General features: G+C 40.6%; 1 protein-coding gene across 4 annotated transcripts in view; it reads right to left on the bottom strand.

Annotated features, from left to right (window-relative positions):
* MAPRE2 (microtubule associated protein RP/EB family member 2) overlaps positions 1-19,374 on the bottom strand; it is a 94,455-nt gene that overhangs the window by 61,444 nt on the left and 13,637 nt on the right. For all 4 annotated transcript variants that reach the window (XM_026064423.1, XM_026064421.1, XM_026064424.1 and 1 more), the window contains one exon: positions 16,774-16,835. In XM_026064423.1, coding sequence (XP_025920208.1) covers positions 16,774-16,835 — 62 coding nt within the window. Of the gene's footprint in view, positions 1-16,773; positions 16,836-19,374 lie in introns of those variants that run through there.

Below are 19,374 nucleotides of genomic sequence, written 5' to 3'. Positions count from 1 at the left end.
TTGTTACACCCGCTGCGCGGACGAGGCAGCCAGCATCTTCCCTTTGACTCCCCGAGCTCATTTTTACGTGCGTGGAGGAAGGCGGCACAGCAACGTGCCGCTTTCACTTCAAAGGACAGAGAAGGGAAGCGAGCGCGGTTTGTCTCCAGCCACCTCGCTATGACAACGGCAGTTACTATTTTACCCTTTATTTCTGAGAACAAACACGCATCCTTCGAGTATTGCAACTCAGCCTCATTTCTCCTCCCGATACTCCAGAGTCATTCTGGGCTCAAGCTTTTGCAGTGAGCATGAAACAAGCCTCCACAACATGCTGCTCCATTACAATACCCAGATGGCAGCGGTATAATTCAAACATGGAAACAGCATGCAGCGCCCTTCTTTCTGTTTCCAAGTGCACGCGGTAATTGTTATCTCCACTGCAAGGCTTGGTCTTGTTTTCCAACTCAACTGGCTACAGCTCACCAGAGCAGGTTTTGTTTAATACAGTAGATACCCAATTAACAAAAATGTACATGAATCTTAAATGGTACAGGAATACATCAGAACTCATGCACTCCTAACAATAAAGAAATATAAAAGGGTCTCAGTTCAGTGGTGCTATTTTTCCTGTTTCCTATATCTGCTACTTAGCCTGGATTTCCCTTCCCTCTCTCCACCAGCTCCAGGACAGCTGAGTTATCAAGCTCTATTTCCACTCTTACAGCTTCACTGGAGATGATAATAAAAAAAATGTTAGGCTGCATTGCATATTTCCAGGTTTCCCCTAGTCTCAGGCTTACACAGAGAAACCATGTGATGGCATGTCCTCTAAAGCCGTGTTTGGGTCAAAGACAAAAAGGGAAAAAGCTGCCAATACAGTAACACCGAACGGCTGGTTCTGCTAGTCCTATTAACATGGCCATTCAAACAACTGCTAATGTCTTCCTCCCCTTCATTTCAAAGTGTTCTTGTCCCTCCCAGTCTGCTTCCCTCCACATACCTCTAGGTAGTTAAGATCTCTGCATATTTCCCCATGTCTAAATAACAGCGTCCTTCAGAATTTGAATTCAGCCAAAGAGCAATTCTAGGCACCTCCTCAGAAGCAGTTCTGCAACTTCATCGTGGCAAAATCTGCCATATCATAACAGAGAAGTCAAACACACGTCTACATTCAAGAAAAACAAATGATCAAACTGTTTACAAATTGTCTTCTCTAAACCGGAAATTGCAAGAGTGACTATGGGGACAGTCTCTGCATAGTTCTGTGTGATCTCAAGGGTGCTAAATGCAACAAGAGCAACAACTAATTGGGGAGATTTCCCAGCTTCTTCCTGATATTAGGGTGGTATGGGGTGGGGGGAAGATCTCAGTACCCAGCTCTCTTTAAAAATGAGTTTTAAAGTGATAGAGCAAACTGAAGCAATAGGAGCATTTCTAATATATTAGCATGTGCCTATGAGAACATTTTAATAAAATTCCCAATCTCAGATGTGAGTTTGATCAGATTTATAATTCAGAATTTTTTGCATGAAAGAAAAGTGATGTTACAAAATTTTAATGATCTTTTCTAAGCTTTCAGAGCATTGAAATGATGCTTTGCTAAAAGCTTAGTTTACATAATTTTACCCATAATATAGACTCTGGATTCACAGAGGAACGGTGAGATGAATAAAACCAATAAATAAACACTTAAACTAAAATTAGTCTGCCAGTTCACCACTGCCCTCTGAACGCTAAGACAGGAGCTTTTATTTATTTTTTCCACCAGGTTTTCAAATATACTCAAAAGGAGAAATTTTGCTTTCAGTAACCAACCTGTGGACACTTGCAGTTGGTATACTTTATTGAAAAATGCTCCATTCATTTGGCAACAGTAAACCCACTGGAAAAAGTTTCCTTTGAGTCTTTTTTAAAAAAGAAGCAAGAAAATACATTCTGCTAAAAAGGCCAGTAAGTGTCTTGGTAACACTCAGGAGTAGGGAGAAGCCAGAAATGCTACACGATGACAGAATATAAAAATAATCTATAGCAGGTCTTTAGCTGCCAGACATAGCCCTACCTGCATGCTAGGCAGTGAAACACTCTGCTACCCTAACTTGTAAAAACATTTTTATTTCTTCAGCAGTGTCAAAGAACAGAAGCTTCTTTATTGAAGTCTCCAAAACTGTTTAAAACATGTACTGGCAAAGCTACAGCACAGAGCAGCGCAAGTGAGGACAGCACAGCAGCCTCACTTCAGACCCCTTATTGCCTTGCATTAGGATTCCAGTTCAGAAAACACAGTCCTTGAAGTCCTACCTTACCTTTATAAAAGCTGAACCAGGCCTGGGCAATAGAAGCTTGGCTCAGAAAAGCACGCAGAAAGCRCATATTTCTTCAGTTGATCTAGTGCAGCCTGGGGGGACACGRGGTGCCAATTGGATTCCATCTACATGGCAGTCCTTCTGCTTATATCTCCGTTTCTGAGCACTGCATGGCCAACCAACACAACTCATTTCTTTATGTGCAGCAAGCCATTGTTTTGTCTTCCCACTTTCATCATTCTGAGCAGAGGATTCTTAGATCTGAATCCAGTGACACAGAATAAGAAACAGGAACTTGTCACTATTATTAAATGACTGTGCATGACTTCATAGCTTTTGTTTGCAGTAGACACACAAATAGAAGTACAGCTGTAAGAATAAAGGTCAAGTCAGAATGGTGTTGATAAAATCTACCTACAGGAAGTTGAAAGTGTTTTCTACTGAAATGCAGTACTCACATATGATAAATAGCAAAAAAGATCCAGGAGACCAATTAATGTACAAGGGTAGAATTAGAAAACCTGATCTAATAGGTCTTCAAGCATTGAGAACCACAGAAGTGATGGTTGGAAGGGAACTAGGGAGGTCACCTAATTCAATCTCCCACTTGGAGCAGGATCTTCACCAACATGAGATCAGTTCACGTGTGGCTTGGTCTGGCTAAGTCTTGGAAACTTCCAAGGATGGAGATGCCACCACCTCTCTGGTCAACCTGCTCCAGTGCTACAACAGCCTGCACACAYCATTTCCCACCTGAATTTGGCTACAAGGTGATCCCACACTTCCACTGCAGAATACAGGTAGTCCTAATTGTCCTAAGGATAATCACCCTCTCAATCCCCACAAAAGCCACCACCCTGCGCCAGCAGATACATTTTAATGCTTAGATTTCTACCATGGTAAACCAGGCAGAGTGAACACTAGCGAGCATCACAACCACAACAGCCCAAAATATCATTCTCCAAAACACAGTTACTTCCTCCTCAGAGCTTTCATTTTCAGTTCCTTTCTCATTACTCTTCTAGGCCTTACTTACTGCAGTACAAAGGCCGTGCAGCATAGTTTATAAAGCCTGAGGGTCAAATCCCTTAAAGACCCCAAATGCAGTGTTAGAAAAACCTTAGGCATGCTCAAGCCAAAATTTTATACTAGTCAGTTAATCACAGAATCACGGAATAGTTAAGGTTGGAAGGGACCTCTGGAAATTGTCTGGTCCAACCCCCCTGCTCAAGCAGGGTCACCTAAAACAGGTTGCCCAGGACCGTGTCCAGTCAGGTCTTGAATATTTCCAAGGATGGAGACTCCACAACCTCTCTGGGCAAGCTGTTCTAGTGTTCAACCACCCTCACAGTGAAGAAATGCTTTCTTGTGTTTAGATGGAATTTCCTGTGTTTCAGTTTGTGCCCATTGCCTCTCACCCTGTCACTGGGCACCACTGAGAAGAGTCTGGCTCTGTCTTCTTTGCCCCCCCACATCAAATATTTATACACATTGATAAGATCTCCCCTCAGTCTTCTCTCCTCTAGGCTGAACAGTCCCAGCTCTTTCAGCCTCTCCTCACATGACAGCCCCTGTCCTTTCATCATCTTTGTGGCCTTTCACTGGACTTGCTCCAGTAGGTCCAATCTCTTTCTTGTACTAGGGAGCCCAGCACTGAACACAGCATTCCAGATGCAGCCTCATCAGTGCTGAGGGGAAGAGTCACCTCCCTTGACCTGTTGGCAACGCTCTTCCTAATGCAGTCCAGGATACCACTGTCCTTCCTCAAGGGCACATTGCTGCCTCATGGTCAACTTGGTGTCCTGCAGGACCCCCAGGCCCTTTTCTGCAAAGCTGCTCTCCAGCCAGCTGTCCCCCAGCCCATACTGGTGCATGGGGTCATTCTAGCCCAGGTGCAGGACTTTGTACTTCCCTTTGTTGAACTTCATGAGGTTCCTGTTGACCCATTTCTCCAGCCTGTCAAGGTCCCTCTGAACAGCAGCACAACCATCTGGTGTCTCAGCCACTCCTTCCAGTTTTGTGTCATCTGCAAACTTCCTGAGGTGCATTTGGTCCCATCATCCACATCATTAATGAAGACGTTAAACAGCATCAACCCAGTATCGACCRCTGGGGGACACCACTAATGACTGGTCTCCAGCTGGACTTTGCATCACAACCCCCTAAGCCTGGCAGTTTGGCCAGTTTTCAGTCCCCCTCACTGACCACTTATTGAGCCCATACTTCATCAGCTTGTCTATGAGGATGTTATCAGAGACAGGGTCAAAAATTGAATTTGACTTTTGGCTAATGTGAAAATAAATTAGGAATATTTTAATGCTGATAAGAAGTGGCCAACACACAGCATCTGAAAATGGGAGTGATGGCCACACTAGAAACTTCTGTTAATATAGTTGTCAGAAAATTTAAAAAAGTCTGTGACATTTACATGTGACACAATCAAAGTACAAATACAATTAATGCTTGCAGAAATTTCCCACTGCTTGGGTAACATTCTTCTTGGAGGGTGAGGGATTAGGAAAAATGCACTTAACACTAGAAAGACCAATGAGCATCCCTAGTGTGACAGAAGTACTATCATCTCCTCCTCATCAGCACCTCACCTGACGTCTCTGTTCACCTTCAGATTAGTAAAGGAAACTGAGTATAATACTTCTTGTACTGCCCTTACAATATGCCTCAGCTACAACTTCAAACTATAGCAAACACGACTTAAGTGCAATCATTTTGGCCAACGTACTTCACTTTTCAGTGGTGTCTCATGAACCCTTCTGTCACAAGTGCAGTTTTTCCACTGGAAAAAACTAATTTCAGGCAAACTGTTAGAAAGCAGCAACATCTTTTACAAAGCATTAATACTGACCAGTGTCTCCTTTTCTAATTTAATAATTATTTTCATAGTCTAAATTCACAAGAATTAACAGATTTCTGAAAAAAAAACCTCAACAGGTTTACACATGGTGAAACAAAATTAAAGTTATTTTTAGCATTCAAGAAGGTGTTTTTACCAGAAACCTGTACAGAAACAAGCTCTCCCTGAAGGAGTTAGCCAACGCTGTTTAGAGTTGAAAAAAGTGAATAAAGCAAAGCAGGAAGAAGGTTTGGGAAGAGCTACAAAAGTTGCTCTAAGGCCCCGGCACATCCCAATTGTTCAGGTAAGACCTGAGATTCATTAAGGTGCGTAGACATGTACTTTATTCCCAGTATGAGTAGTTTCAGTAAAGTGAATATAACTGTCAGTGTACCTAACGAGTCTGTGTCAAAGTGATTTTTTTCTTTCTGGCAGCATACATCCTGAATATAAGTTTCATTTAAAAAGTAAAACCTTAGGAAATCCGGATTTCATGTCATCTAGTGGAAGTACAAATGAGATATCTGCAGCTGTATATCTATTACAGAGCACTGGCTTGTGCCAACCTAATAAGTACACAGTTCTAATCTCTAATAACATATTACACAGAAATGTCCGTAAAGGAATTAGCAACAGCTGACAATCTTAGTAAGACAAGGAACATATATCAGATCTGATATAATATATGACGTGTTTCAAGCTAACCTGGGTTATGCAAAAGAATTCACCTTTCATGTTTCACTGATGTATCGTCAGCCTCACTGATTAGCCCAAGGGAAAGCTGTGATATAACAGCAATGATATAAAATTGCTTGGGGTGAAAATCCAAAACTGGAATTTTAAAGACTTTGTTTACATAGCACTGGATAAAATCTCCCACCTCCGTCCTGTTACTTCATTCTATGCCTTAAATTTCAGGCTGCATTGCATTTAAACTTACCACACCAAACAGAAAATGGTAATTTTGTCAGGACAAAGAAACACTGCATGAATTTTATTAAAACAGCTACTTATCATTCCAGACATCCTGTAGATAAAGAATGAGCTTCCCACCCTTGGGGATTATAGTGTTGCCACTTTAGGTAAAGTCTTGTTTACTTGCTTTCCCTGGAGAGTGACAGAGAAAGAGAAAGAGAGAGGGCTGTCCCAATTACACAATGTGCAGGGACCACATCCCTGTGAGGTAATTTAAGTCTATTTTTAAATATATGGACATATTTATATTTCAGGGGTCACATTTCATATTTTAAGAAGTGTTCTGTGCCTGTTAGAAAAAGTAAAAGAAAAGTTCAGATCTTTGTCAGCTAAGCATTCTTGAAAATTTAGCTGTAAGCTGCAAATCCAATCTGACCATTATTGTATAAATTCTTCACTATAGAGAGTGGTCTTGAAGAGCCACAGCCTGCAGGTATTTTTCTTTAAAAAGGCAGCAGCTACCTTTTATAGTTACTGTAGAAATCAAACAGAAACCTGAGGATTAAAACACTGTCCACAGAAACAGAATTTTTTGTTCACAGAAACAAGATTTCAGAAACACTTCAGCAGTACAAATGTTTTAAAACAAGTCATATACTGTTAATATTATTCAATTTGTTAAAGTTATTAAATAGGTGTAGTGGACATTGATTAAATCCAAAATTTTTAGGGTTTAGCTAAATCCAGCTGCTTTAAAGGAAAAAAAAAACACCTCTTATTTAGAAAGAAGCACTCTTCAATATATACCAAAGAATTCCATACTTAAAACATAAGAAGTTTGCACCAATTATCTGAAATGTTTTTATCCAACACTGCCTAGATAACAAAAAGTACTAATGACAGCAGGAAAAACCCAGTGAAGGATGGTTCCAGACAAGAAATTCTTACTTCCTTTAACTCCAGACAAAATCCAAATTTTGAATTCTTTTAGTGTGTGTTACATTTGTGTTTAGTGGTATCCCCTGGGTTATAGCAAAGTTTCAGGTACAGCTTGGGGAGCAGCTTTCTTCTGAAGACCTACAAACAGAGGCCATAATCAATAAATGCTTGAAGTGACCATGCTGTCTCACTTTGCCTTTAATACTGATTAAAAAGAATTGAGACGGGAGACTGACTCATGTCTCATTTATGCGCATTTACATGCAGTTACTTGATTGGAGCTGTTCTAGATTTACAGTAGCCAGTTCCATTTACAGGGAGGCATTAACTTTGAAACTAGTTTGCTCAATTTGTTTTGTCAGAATTGAGATGTAAAGATTGTATTAAGCATAAGATCTAGATCAAAAGCATTAGAAAAATTCAGATAATCTGGGCGATGATAAAACCTTAATTAGATGTAAGTGAAATTAGGTGTTCTAGAAAAGAAGAGGGTGTTTGGGATTTTATACTTACTATATATATGTGTGTGTGTATGTGTGTGTGTGTGTGCATACACACACATATACACACACATATATACAAAGATACACATACACAGTTTCTATAAAAAAACGCTTATTAACATAAGTGCCCAGAGCTTCAGACATTCATATTATAAACAAAACCAATCAAATAAATTATAAATGGTAATAGCGTGGAAGATTTTGGGAAGAGAAAAGAGTGAAGAAAGATCTAGCATTTCTTTATATATTTTCCAACTGTTGAAGAAACTTTGGCTCTCTTGGGGCTAAAGATAGATGGCTGGAAAAATGCAGGAAGAAATCCAAAAACCCACAAGAGTGGGTGATATACCTTTATGATATACCTTCTTATGTTCTGCTCTGGGAGTAACAGCAATACATTTTGATGGCATTTCAGTCTAATTTCATAAAAGCAATACTGGGGAACTGAGGACAAATGAGATGCCTTGCAAGACCATTTATCAAGGGATGAGGTTTCTAACATGAGAATCTGATATGGCTATATCCAACACTCAAGTGACGCTGTATTGGTAGATGATGATTTACAACATTACTTGTTATATTGCTCAGCTGAAAACTTGACTTGGCRTTGATATTATATACTAAGGGTTCAAAAAGAGTGAATAAAGACTCTCGGGACCAATGGTTCTCTGTTCATATTGTACAGTAAGCATTTTGAAGCTGGTAGCCATTTGATTTGCACATGTTATCCAAGTAATTTAATCCTTCACGCAAATATCTGATACATGCATATAACATAAGGAAGAGAGGTTTAAACACTGTGGAATGATTATTGGCTGAGGTCTGCTCAGCATACAGTGCTGCCCTTTGTCCTGCAGCAGCATTTACAGATCCCAAGCACGTGAAGTTTGCCCAGGGGTTATAACCCATCGCAAGGAACACGACATTTGTCAACATTTACCACACTACCCAAGACATTCACCGGTGCTAAAGAACATGTGAAAGCAGTGCTTCCAGGAGATGGTCAATTAAGTTTTTGGATACCTATTACTATATCAAAAACACTTCAACCAGCTGATTGAAAGGGCTGGACCATTACAAATCAAAATGTGAAGGGTTTGCTTTGTCCCAGAAAACCGTTAATTAGGTATCTGTCTTCCCACACCCAGCACAAAGCCAACATAAACATTATTACATACTCCAGCTAATGTGAAAGAAATACAGTGTATTCATGCTTGACTCAGATCAAAATTGTATTGCCAAGTCATTCAGCAGTGCATAAATGTTTCAACAGTTGTAGAACCCTGGCCTAAGAATTCAGTGCCTTACTACAACAGATCCCACAAATACTTTTCTTGTGTTCCTRCAGTGTGTTACAAATCATTCTCCCACAAAGAGAATGTGTATTGTGTGTCCATCAAATTAGCAAATGCCAAGAAATTACACACAAACTGTTGTCTTTTTTGCCTATTCTCCCCCTCCTCCTATAGGACATTCATAGCATTTACAAAAGCTAATCTCTGGCGGCTTTCCTCATTTTACAAGCACAGAAACAAGGCAGATGTTAGGATCAGCTTCCTCAAAACATACTCTCATAAATCTTGGCAAATATCTCCTGCTTCACAACACCACTACGTTGGGGCCCAATCCTTTCTTTCATGGTTTCTCTTCCGACCCATACTGTCCTTTTGGCTCTGTTCGCTTTTTTCCAGACTAGTCCTGCAGCTAAGCAAATCCTATTCCCTTTCTCCATCGCTCTGAGAGTGGTGTCTCCTGCCTTTTATCTCAGGATTTCTCCCACTTCCTAGGCTTCCCCATTGTTCTTTCTCCCATTCTTCTCCAGCCTGCCTTTGTCAGCCATAGCCCTTTGTATTGCTTGGGCAATTTCCACTTTCCTTCGTCAGCCACCTGCAGCCAACCTTGCTCAGATCAGTTTCCTTCCCTCAGACAAAGCCCCTGGCATACCCGTTGTCCGGTGCGCATACTGTCATTCCTTAATTATGCTCCATTATGTCTAGGCAGAGAGGAGTGTGCTACAGCCCTTGCCTGCTAAGGGACATGCACATTCACACGCAGCCATCTGCGGAAGGGACACCTGTATTCAGGAGCTGCGTAAAGCACCGTCCAGAATTCATACACTAGGTGACACATTGCCTCTAGTAACATACTAAACGGCTGAAATCCCTGAGGCACCTCTGAAAAAACAGATTGCAAGGATTTGTTTGCGATCACTAGCTCACAGAGGAATCCAGGAGTGCTTCCACTTTTGGGCTACAACTAATATGTGTATTATACACATACACAGAGAGAGAGAGAGAAATTTATCTTACCATTTGAGTAGACTTGGTTTTATTTATGTCAGGCTCACTACAGGCCAAAAGCAAGTATCTGAGTTCCTGAGGTACTGTGTTTTTTAATATCTCCTGATTTTTACACACATACTTCTTAACTTGCTGTTCAATATTTAGAACTGTAACACACTTGCAAATAATAGTTACTATTTGCAAATAGTAGAGCAAAGACTGGCCTGGGAGTAAGAAACTGTTCTTCTAAGTACAATTTCATTGCTAATTTACACAATTCTATTACTAATTTTAAACAAGTTTTATTGTTTTTTGATGGAAAACACAAACTTTTTCCAAAGGTAACAGTCAATGTTCTTTATCATCTTAGTGCTTATTCAAAGTCTTTTATTAATAAAATAATCTTCAAATGAACAAAAATTTTCAGACAGCTTCAACTGCAATGTTACACTTACATTAGTACTGTGAAGAAAAAACAACAACAACAACAAGAAATTTGCAAACTATGCCTGGAAACTTATGCCACTGACAGGCATTTCTTAACAGGGATTTTGTAACCTGTCATATTAGACCAAGTTTTTATGAATTCTTTTAGCCCTTTATTAGCCTATGACTGCAATTGCTTTATTTAGATACTAACACAGAAATCTTAACGCTTCATAGTGATGCTTAAGCACCTTCTGGAATCCTGAAATTCAAAATTAGCTAAAAAATTCCCTTGCCTGGGTATTAAGAGGCAAAACTAGCTGGGAAGAAAGGTACTGTTGGAAGATACATCTGTCAAGAGAAACATGCGCAAATACTGGGGATTGGCAGGGGGGAATAAGGAAGCTGGAAAGCTTGTGAGCAATGTGCAATAGTAAATTTCCTTTTGTAAAATTACAAATTAATGACTTTTTGTTTTAAAGATATCTAGCAATTAAATTAACCTTACCAGACAACGGTGCTATAAACTTGTGGGTCGAATGCAGTATCAGCTGAAGTACTACAGTAACTTTAAAAAAAAAAATCTAAGTGACAGGAATAGAGGAAGTGAAGTATAAAACTCACATCTCTCCTCTAAAAGAGGGAGGGAGTGCCATTAAAATTGTACATATCTCCATTCTGAGCAGACAAGAGCATATAGAAAGTGCATGCATCTTACTGAAAAGATAAACAACTGATTTACTTGTTCCATTAACTAGTGACCTACTTGTCAAACATAAGCTTTAGATTTAAAAAAGTGATTACATGAAGCCTCTTATATTAGACAAAAAAGATCCTAATTATGAAATCAGATCAAGTCTGAAAATACTTGAATGCAGTTTTGATACTGTTCTGTTCTAGAGATACAAAATGAGAACCAATTATTCTTTCTAAAAACATACAGACAATATTATTACATTATACTATAAAACTATTCAGAATGTGTTTATCCCATATAGTCCACTCAGGTCATTAGCAATGAGCCAAATCCAGAGCTCATAAAAGAGAATAAAGCTCTAATGAAAGTCACTTCATAAAGCTTAATTTCAGGGTACTATCAGTTTCTCTATTACAAATGTGTGTTTATGGAAAAATAAAACTGGCACTCCCTACCCTAAAAGGTAACTGTGACATTTAGCTAGCCTATCTTGTCCCTCAGAGCAGATTTTTAACAGAGGTGGTGGCTGCGCAGCTTTGGTGGCAAAGCTCCAGCTGAGGCTTTTGTGGCTTGAGTCGGCTGCATCAACTTTGCCCGCCTGTAAGCTACTCCCGCCACATGCCTGGTTTCTTGTGCCTACTCCAGGCTAAAGGATGAGCTAACATGCAGAAAATACCAATGATTACAAAATTTGGGGTTGGTGTAAGCCCTGAGTAAACATCACAGAGGACAACAAATTACCAGGTGTTGAGACACTGAAAACCTCTTTAATTCTGCCACCTTCTGTTGTAACACAGCTGCAGTGCACACAACAGCAGCCTGCCCATATTTCACCTAAGGCCCCTAGGAAGGCAGCACAAGCCATTATTATAAGCAATGTTTTAATGTAAGGACAACTTCTAAAATTAAATGTCTCACCTCCTGTTGTATCCACCTGACCTCAGTAGTGTGCTGCTGTGCATTGTCAGCAGCTCACGTTTTACTGTGACTCATTATGTAGGGTGATTTTCTGGCAGCCCTGGATCATGGTGTGTTTTAATTATATGAGAATCTCAGCAGTCAGGTAATAAAACCCAAGCTTCCCAGCTCCAGTGATTGCACAGAAATATTAGAAAATGTTGACACTTGTACTGGGATTAAAAAAAAAAACAAAAAACACTCCACAAAAAAACAAAAAAAATCCCAAACCCACCACACTCCAATATAAGAGGAGTCTTTTGAATTAGCTCTTTCAAGCCATTTCTTTACTTTTGGGGCCAGATGTTTTCAAGATGGCCCCTACCAGGCACAGTGGTGTTCAGGGAGCCAGAGCAGAGCTGATTTGCTTCCCCAGGCCCCTAAAAGAAAGGGCAGTGGAGAGTTTGGATTTCCCTCTGCTCCTGGCAGCCAGGAGCGCTGGAGCATCGCAGTGCCTGCCGTGCAGGTGCCTACTTGAGCTGCAGCACCCAAGAGGAGGCCAGGTAAGGCACGCAGCTCCCACCACGCCGCCGGGTGGGAGCATGTGTACTGCACAGGAAATACTGCAAGGACACGGCCATGGCGCTGAGCTCCGCGTGCCCTCCCACCACAGCTGCCACAGCCTTTTCGGTTTTGCTCCGCTCTTTGCCATATTCCTCAGCAGCACTTCAGCGAGCACGGCTGTGCCAGCCCTGCTTTCTGTTCCCATCTTCCTTCAGTCTTCTTCTGCCTTCCTTTCCCTGTCTCCCCTCCCTTGCTCTCTTTGCTTTTGCTCCGATAGAGTAAATCGAGAGCTACTTACCACTTCGCTGTAACCACCTTCCTCCTGCTAAAGTGAGCAGCACCCGATCATGGGCGCAGTCAGTATTGCAAACAGACCATGAACAAGATGCTGAGATTACTAGAAATAGATCCTCTGTTTTTCTGTCTAACTTTCCTCACGAGTCTGTCTACAGGCTCAGGATGACTGCCCAGAATCAGTGTGTCTTCTGCTCATTTGCAGGATTTTACTTATAGAATCTAGAAACCACTTTGAAAAATGAAAATGCTATTCTTACAGCATTTGGATGCACTACAAATACTTCATATTTGACATATCTGACAAGGATTTTTTTAAAAGCCCCTAAAGTATTCCTCTCTGCTGGAGCTAAACTTAAATAATTGCTTGAATTGTCCTTTAATAAACATTCTCCAGCTTTTAAATGGAGCATCATTGATAGGCAAAATGCAGGAGGCAACACGAAAAGACTAGAAATAAGGATATCATTCTTATTTTATTAAATATAGTCAAGGCTTCAACAGCCATGACACAAAGTAGCAACATTTTGTAACCTCTGAACAGTCATATTGTGTATAAATTGAAGAAAGGTTTCTGTAACATTTTGAGCACAAAAGGTACTAGTGGCATTACAATAATGTATTTTCCTCATTACAGTAGAAAATGAGGTTTCTATTTAATAGAAAAAACCCAACCACAAGTCTATGTATTTTTGTAATTGTGAAATTATGTCAGGGCTGTTGACAGCTTCTGCATTTGAAGGCATCTCATTATTAACTTTTAACAAAACCACACGCTACCTTTTTGAAAAGTTAAATTACATTTTTTGATGAACCAGCTGCTTTACTGAGCTCCTGTGGGATAATTCCTGGTATTGGACACTGAAAAAATAAATATCACCCCAAAGTTCAGAATATTTTCAGACAATACCATAAAAGGATATTCAAGCTATTCAATTACTAAGTTAAGAAGGGAAAGAGGACTGGTGAGTACGAAGCCATAAACAAACATTCCATTTAGTTAACTTTTGTCTGTTAGGTTCAGAATTTAGGTCTCAAGTTTTCTTACGTTGAATCAAAACCAACTATAAAGCAGCTGTGTCCTGTGCAGGACTGACTCCTAAACAGATGTCCTCCACTACATTTTGGGGGACCTTTATGCTGTTTCCACAAAATGGAAAATGCTTTCAAAGCAGTCCACTGAGTCTAGAAGTTCAAATATTTTGTTCTTCTCAATTCCTTTGGCTGATAAAGTACAAAATGGCCCTTATAGAAGTCAAGTCTTCTTTGGTGGAAATTAAGGTGACCAATTTGGGAAAACAAGCAGTGGGGAACAGAATGGGAAACATGGAGTGCCCTTATTTAGAAGTGGTATTTTATTCTGCACCAAGGGGGTGGGGGGAAAAGTGAGAAAAAATACTTTATTCTCTCCAGTTTAAGTCATTATATGCATCTTTTGCATGAATGGCCAGAGAATATCTGTTTCTGTGCAGAGAAGGAAAGAAAGATCATACAAGGCTTTTTGTTCAGGCCTCCCCTGAACGAATAACAAATTAGTAATTCAACAAACATATACATATATTTTATGTACGTATTTACTTTCTCCTGTCTCAAAATCACTGAAATATTACAGGTAAATCCTGAGCTAATGTTCCAGTTGAAGCCAGAACTGCTTTCTAATGTTAGGGTATATTGTAAATGTCTTGGACATAATACATTAAGCAAAGAATTATAGCTGCCAGTGAAAACCACCTTATCTACATCTTGCACACGGGAGATCCTAACACAAGAGCTGTAGAGTTCCTTGGATGTCCAACACTCATTCCTCTTGCTGTTGCTGGCAGAACTTCAACAATCCCATGAAAAAGTAGGCTTGTGTGTCAGGCTCAAACACATTCAGACACTTACAGAAAGATTTCCCAAGTGAAGACTAGCATATAATAACATGTTACCTGGATTTGGCTTTTGCAATTTTAATAGCTCAGCTAATGCCCTAGCAATATAATGAATCTCCGGAATTAAAAGGCTAGATCTTTATTTTGACATATAATAGGCCATAAAGGCTAAGGGATCTGGAGAGGAAAGGCTACACAGTAAGTAGCAATCCACAGGGAATACACTGGAAAGCTGACGGTTGCTTCAAGGATAGGGTTACTCATGCCAGGAAATCTGCATGTTTCAGATAAGTTTCTATTAGACAGGTAGGATGTAGTCTGCTTTTATAAGTGTCCATCTGATGGCTGTGTACTATCTCCATGCTCAGTTTTCTTCAGGTTTCCTGTTGTTTCAAAGTACTTGAGAATGCTAGTATAACCACAGTAATGAAGCTTGACTTTAAGCAGCGCCACCTATTCTGCGCAASATTAGAAAGTGACAGATAGAATCCACTACAGATCTACAGTTGATTTAATAAAAAATAAAAATAAAAAATAAATTTAAAAAAAAAGCAGATCCACACAGGGCACTGCCCCTGCTGCAGTTCCAGCTGGCACCTTCCTGGGAAGGAGTGTGTCGACAGGGAAGGACCTTTCTTCTTCCCCTCGGTCTTGGTTTCAGATTTTTCCTGTAGTCCAGAGCTATTCCTGCATCTTTGAAGTACACAAGCCTCTTTCAGCTCTAAATTATAGACTATTCTTCACCTGAGCATTTCCAGGTGCACTTGGGACATGCACATCTTCTAATTACTCTGAAATTAAGTCTTCTCCTCCAACCTGAAGCATCTGAACTCTGTGGCTCCTCTTAACTCCCTCTGTCCCAGTTTCAGTTTCTTCTCCTTAACTGCATCTGTGCCATTTAACACAGGTAATTCTTGTATTTGCCACAGAACTAGCCCTGAATAATTTCTCACATCTATTGTGTATCTATCTGGAAAAATTTTTCTGTAGACATATATATTTTTTCAGGGCACTAAATAACTTGGAGCAAATCCCTAGTTTCACTGTGACGTCTTTAAAATAGCTAAGGCACAAAACCCTTCTACTTTTAGCTTAAATACTAAGCATGAAAAGTGCCACAGCAAACTGAAATGCCTCCTGCATCCAACATCAGGCTTTATACACCTTAAGAACTTTTTAAGCGTTAGCAGAAATGTGCTGGTATGTTTTAAAATGAAAGTTTCTCACTACACAGCCCTAATATCACCTAAGGGTTATACATATTTTAGCACTAGCTATGACTAAGAACTATGCCACCCTCCCCCCACCCCATGCACTTTATTGCGAGCCATGTTCACCCAGCAGCATATCCCTTGCCCCAAGTCAAGGTATTCATAGCATCCAACACAGCGTTGTGAGCAGTGGCCAAGCTGTTCAAAGGGGAGTTTCGCTATCAGGTACTCTACCCTGCTTTGGGCAACAGTTGCAATTTCTTGTGTAATGGCACAGATGCAGCAATAGTGATGCAAGGGGAATAAATGATAGCTGCTCCGGGAGCCACCATGCTGTTGCAGGCGTGAAGGCTTTCTAACATTGCCACCTTGTGGGCCTACCTCTCAGCATGCCACTGCTCCCTGCCGCTCTCAGCGGGTGGCTCCCTGCCCAGATTTCAGAGGTGCCAAGCTTTGGGTGGGACATTTTAAGCAAAAAATCCAGCGCAGGTGGGATGTGATCTAAACTCGGATAGGTGAGAATTAAAACAAGGACAGAATCTCACGAATTCTGACATAAATTACTAACCATGTGTGGTAGCATTGGGCTTAGTTATCTCTTCCTCCATTTAACATTATCAAGGCAGCATTAATAACATACAGAAGTGCTAACATCTAATAAAACAACAGATGAAAGCAAGAATATAATTTCTTAAAGTCCCTTAACAGAAGAGGAGAGGGAAGTTAGATTCAATGTCCGTCTTAGGTTTTCTATTTCCTTTTCGCCAGCACTTCTTTCTTACTCCAGTCAAAAAACCCCAAATATTTCCAAAAAGTTTGTGGCATCTAGTTTAGCTTTCATCATTTCTGCTTCATGAACGGATAACACTTAGTGACTTGAACCTATTAATTATATGGTCAGAGTTGTTGCAAAGGAATATTACTTACTATTGACACCAAACTTACCTAGCTATCTCCTCAAAGACATCAAACAAGTGTTACTTTCTCAGTCACAATCATTGTAACAAACCCGTACAAATACACAAACGTACTTACTTTGAGCATCCAAACACTTTCCCTAGTTGCCGGTTTGAACTGTTCCTTGCAGCAATTTGGTACTAGAAAGAAAACATGAAAACATTTAGTTCAACAAATGAACAAGGGAGAGGAAGGAGGAGGGGGGCGGAAATCACTGAATGGTCTTTGTCCATATCAGTTGTGCACTAATGCAACCGCCATGTTCTAAAAATAGAACAAGCAACCAAGTCCATCATTACAATACCCTAATTCAGCTCCTTTCACAATGCTTCAGTGTCTAACATCTGCACAACAATCAGATGTCCCTCTGATATAGTAGTAAATCTATTAGGTCCCTTATGCAGGGCTACATTCAGACTTTATTCACAATTTCAGGGCACATTATTGTTTCTTCATCTGACCATGCTTTTTCTGAGCACAAGCAATCAGTTATGACCATTGCAACATGGAACTGAGGCCTTGCTGCGCTTGCCTGAATGGCTTTTCAGAGGGAAAAAAAATTGAGAAACCATTCTCAATACCATTGAGAAACATGAACTGATGGCCAGGAAGAGCTGTTTTTGCTAATACAACACTAAAAAACACTGGCAATCCTTTTAAGTGATGCTTCAAGGAGGCTGCCCACTTACAGCAACCGCGTTTAAGGCCCATTCTTTGCTCTGTTGCTAGATGTGATTTCCTAGAATTGCTATATTTGCCCTCATATCCACTTTCTCAAGTGCTAGGAACTGGCTGCATTACAGAAACATAAGTGGGAGCAACCAAATATGGTTTTCAACTTGTGTCATCAGTTACATACTGGGGTTACATACTGACATGGCTAAGTTTCTTAACTTGCCTTCTTCCCAGTCAGCAGGAAATTTCATTCCTAGCAGGTAAATAATTGTTTGCAGTCAGACCAAGGCTCTGGCTACTGCTTGTCTTGCATTCCTAGTCAACTAGTTGAGCCAGTCCAGAGGGAGGGGTACTGCAAAGGAATCTCTGCGTAACAGCCTGAAACGGCATCAAACAGGAGCCCAGGGGTGCTCAGACTGAATCAGGACTGATGGATGCAGGAAGCTCCGGCAGGTGAATTTATATTCATCGTAAGCCCTATCTTTAGAGGAAGAAAACAAAGCAAAGTCTCCCTCCAGTTCATTATCTCATCTGGAAAAGGTAAGCAGACCTTTAAATATGGCTTGTCTAGAGGACTGAATCACAGCCCCAGGAGCTGGGTAAGTCATCCTGGCAGATGACTTAAGAAGGCTGCTAGCACACTGGAAGGCTGAAGCTACCTTAAAGCCAAACCAGAATGGCAATTAGCTATTAAATGTTATTGTTTCATTTCTTTGAATCTCTCCAAACCTCTTAAACTTTGCATTTCAATATATTATTTATTTTTTCCTCTTCATTTGTTTAATGTGGAAAGTGAATCCAGCATGGCTGACAAACCTCAGGCATCCTATTGGCAAAGGAACAGCAAATCCCTCACGGATGTTGGCTCTTACTCAAGCAGACCCCGAACTTTTGTTGGGATCTAACAGTACTACTCCAATAACCTGCAAGAATGGGGTAACTCGTAAGACAATAAGAAAAGAAATCTCACATTAGAAGGTGTTGACCAGAACTTCTAACAGGCAACAGCAGTGGAGAGACATGAGGATTCCCTTAGAAATGTGAAAAATTAATTGGCATTTCAGCTCATGCAGCATCTTCCACACTATATACTCTGTACAGAGTGATATTTGTATGATATTGAAAATAGAGGTAATGATTTCCTTTTCTCAGTTAAGGAGACCTCAGTCTGAGAGTGATTTGAATAAGATCACCACAATGAACTTTTTATTAATGAAGAGTACAGTCTTAAAAAAAATTCCTCACAGCAGAAGTTTCTAAAGCTTGAAGACTGATGAACTATGTGCAGGTGGAATTGTAGAGGTACATCTCAGCACCGGCCCTGCCCTTTGCCTGTACGCAGGTACGGACCTGAGCTATGGGGAGCAGTGTGATGGCTGTGGCTGAAGGAGCTAATGGACATGAATGTGCTGCCATACAGTAGCCCTCCCAGGTTGCCACCTTCTCTGAAAGCCATGCCAATACCTGGACCTGTACTTCTGGCTTGAGGTGCAGGAGCAACATCCAGGCAGGGAGTGGTAGGAAATGCAGGATCACTAAGGCAGAGTTTAATTTAGGTGGACGAAGGAACGCAGTAGAAGGTCCTAGTTAGTGGGTGTGAGGTGGGTAACCACAGGGAGGAAAGGATGCCATGTGTTTCCTCCCACTGTGGGCCAGGCCACGCACGGCTCACATCTGTGGGCACAGGCATCATATCACTGATCTATATAGACCAGCAAGCACAATTCAATTCCTCAGTCAAAACTCCCTAAGGCACAGGCCGCACAGATTTTAAAGAAGTTCCCCATCTCCTGGAGTCACCCACCAAGACATCTAAAGAAATTACTCATTCCACACTGGTAAGTATATAGCAAAAAGGCCATGAAGTCAAAAAGAAGAGGAGAAAGACCTAGAGGATTTGGAAAAGTGGAAGCCAAAGACCTAAGAACAGAGAAAGATATATTTCTCTAATGACCATCTAAAAAGAAGTCTCAGAAAACCCTACACAATGAAACAGGTGAGAAA

Source organism: Apteryx rowi, unplaced genomic scaffold (genome assembly GCF_003343035.1).
Source record: "Apteryx rowi isolate R43461 unplaced genomic scaffold, aptRow1 scaffold_216, whole genome shotgun sequence".
Taxonomy (NCBI): domain Eukaryota; kingdom Metazoa; phylum Chordata; class Aves; order Apterygiformes; family Apterygidae; genus Apteryx; species Apteryx rowi.
Note: the sequence above shows the minus strand (reverse complement) of the source record. Positions and strands in the feature narration are given on the sequence as shown.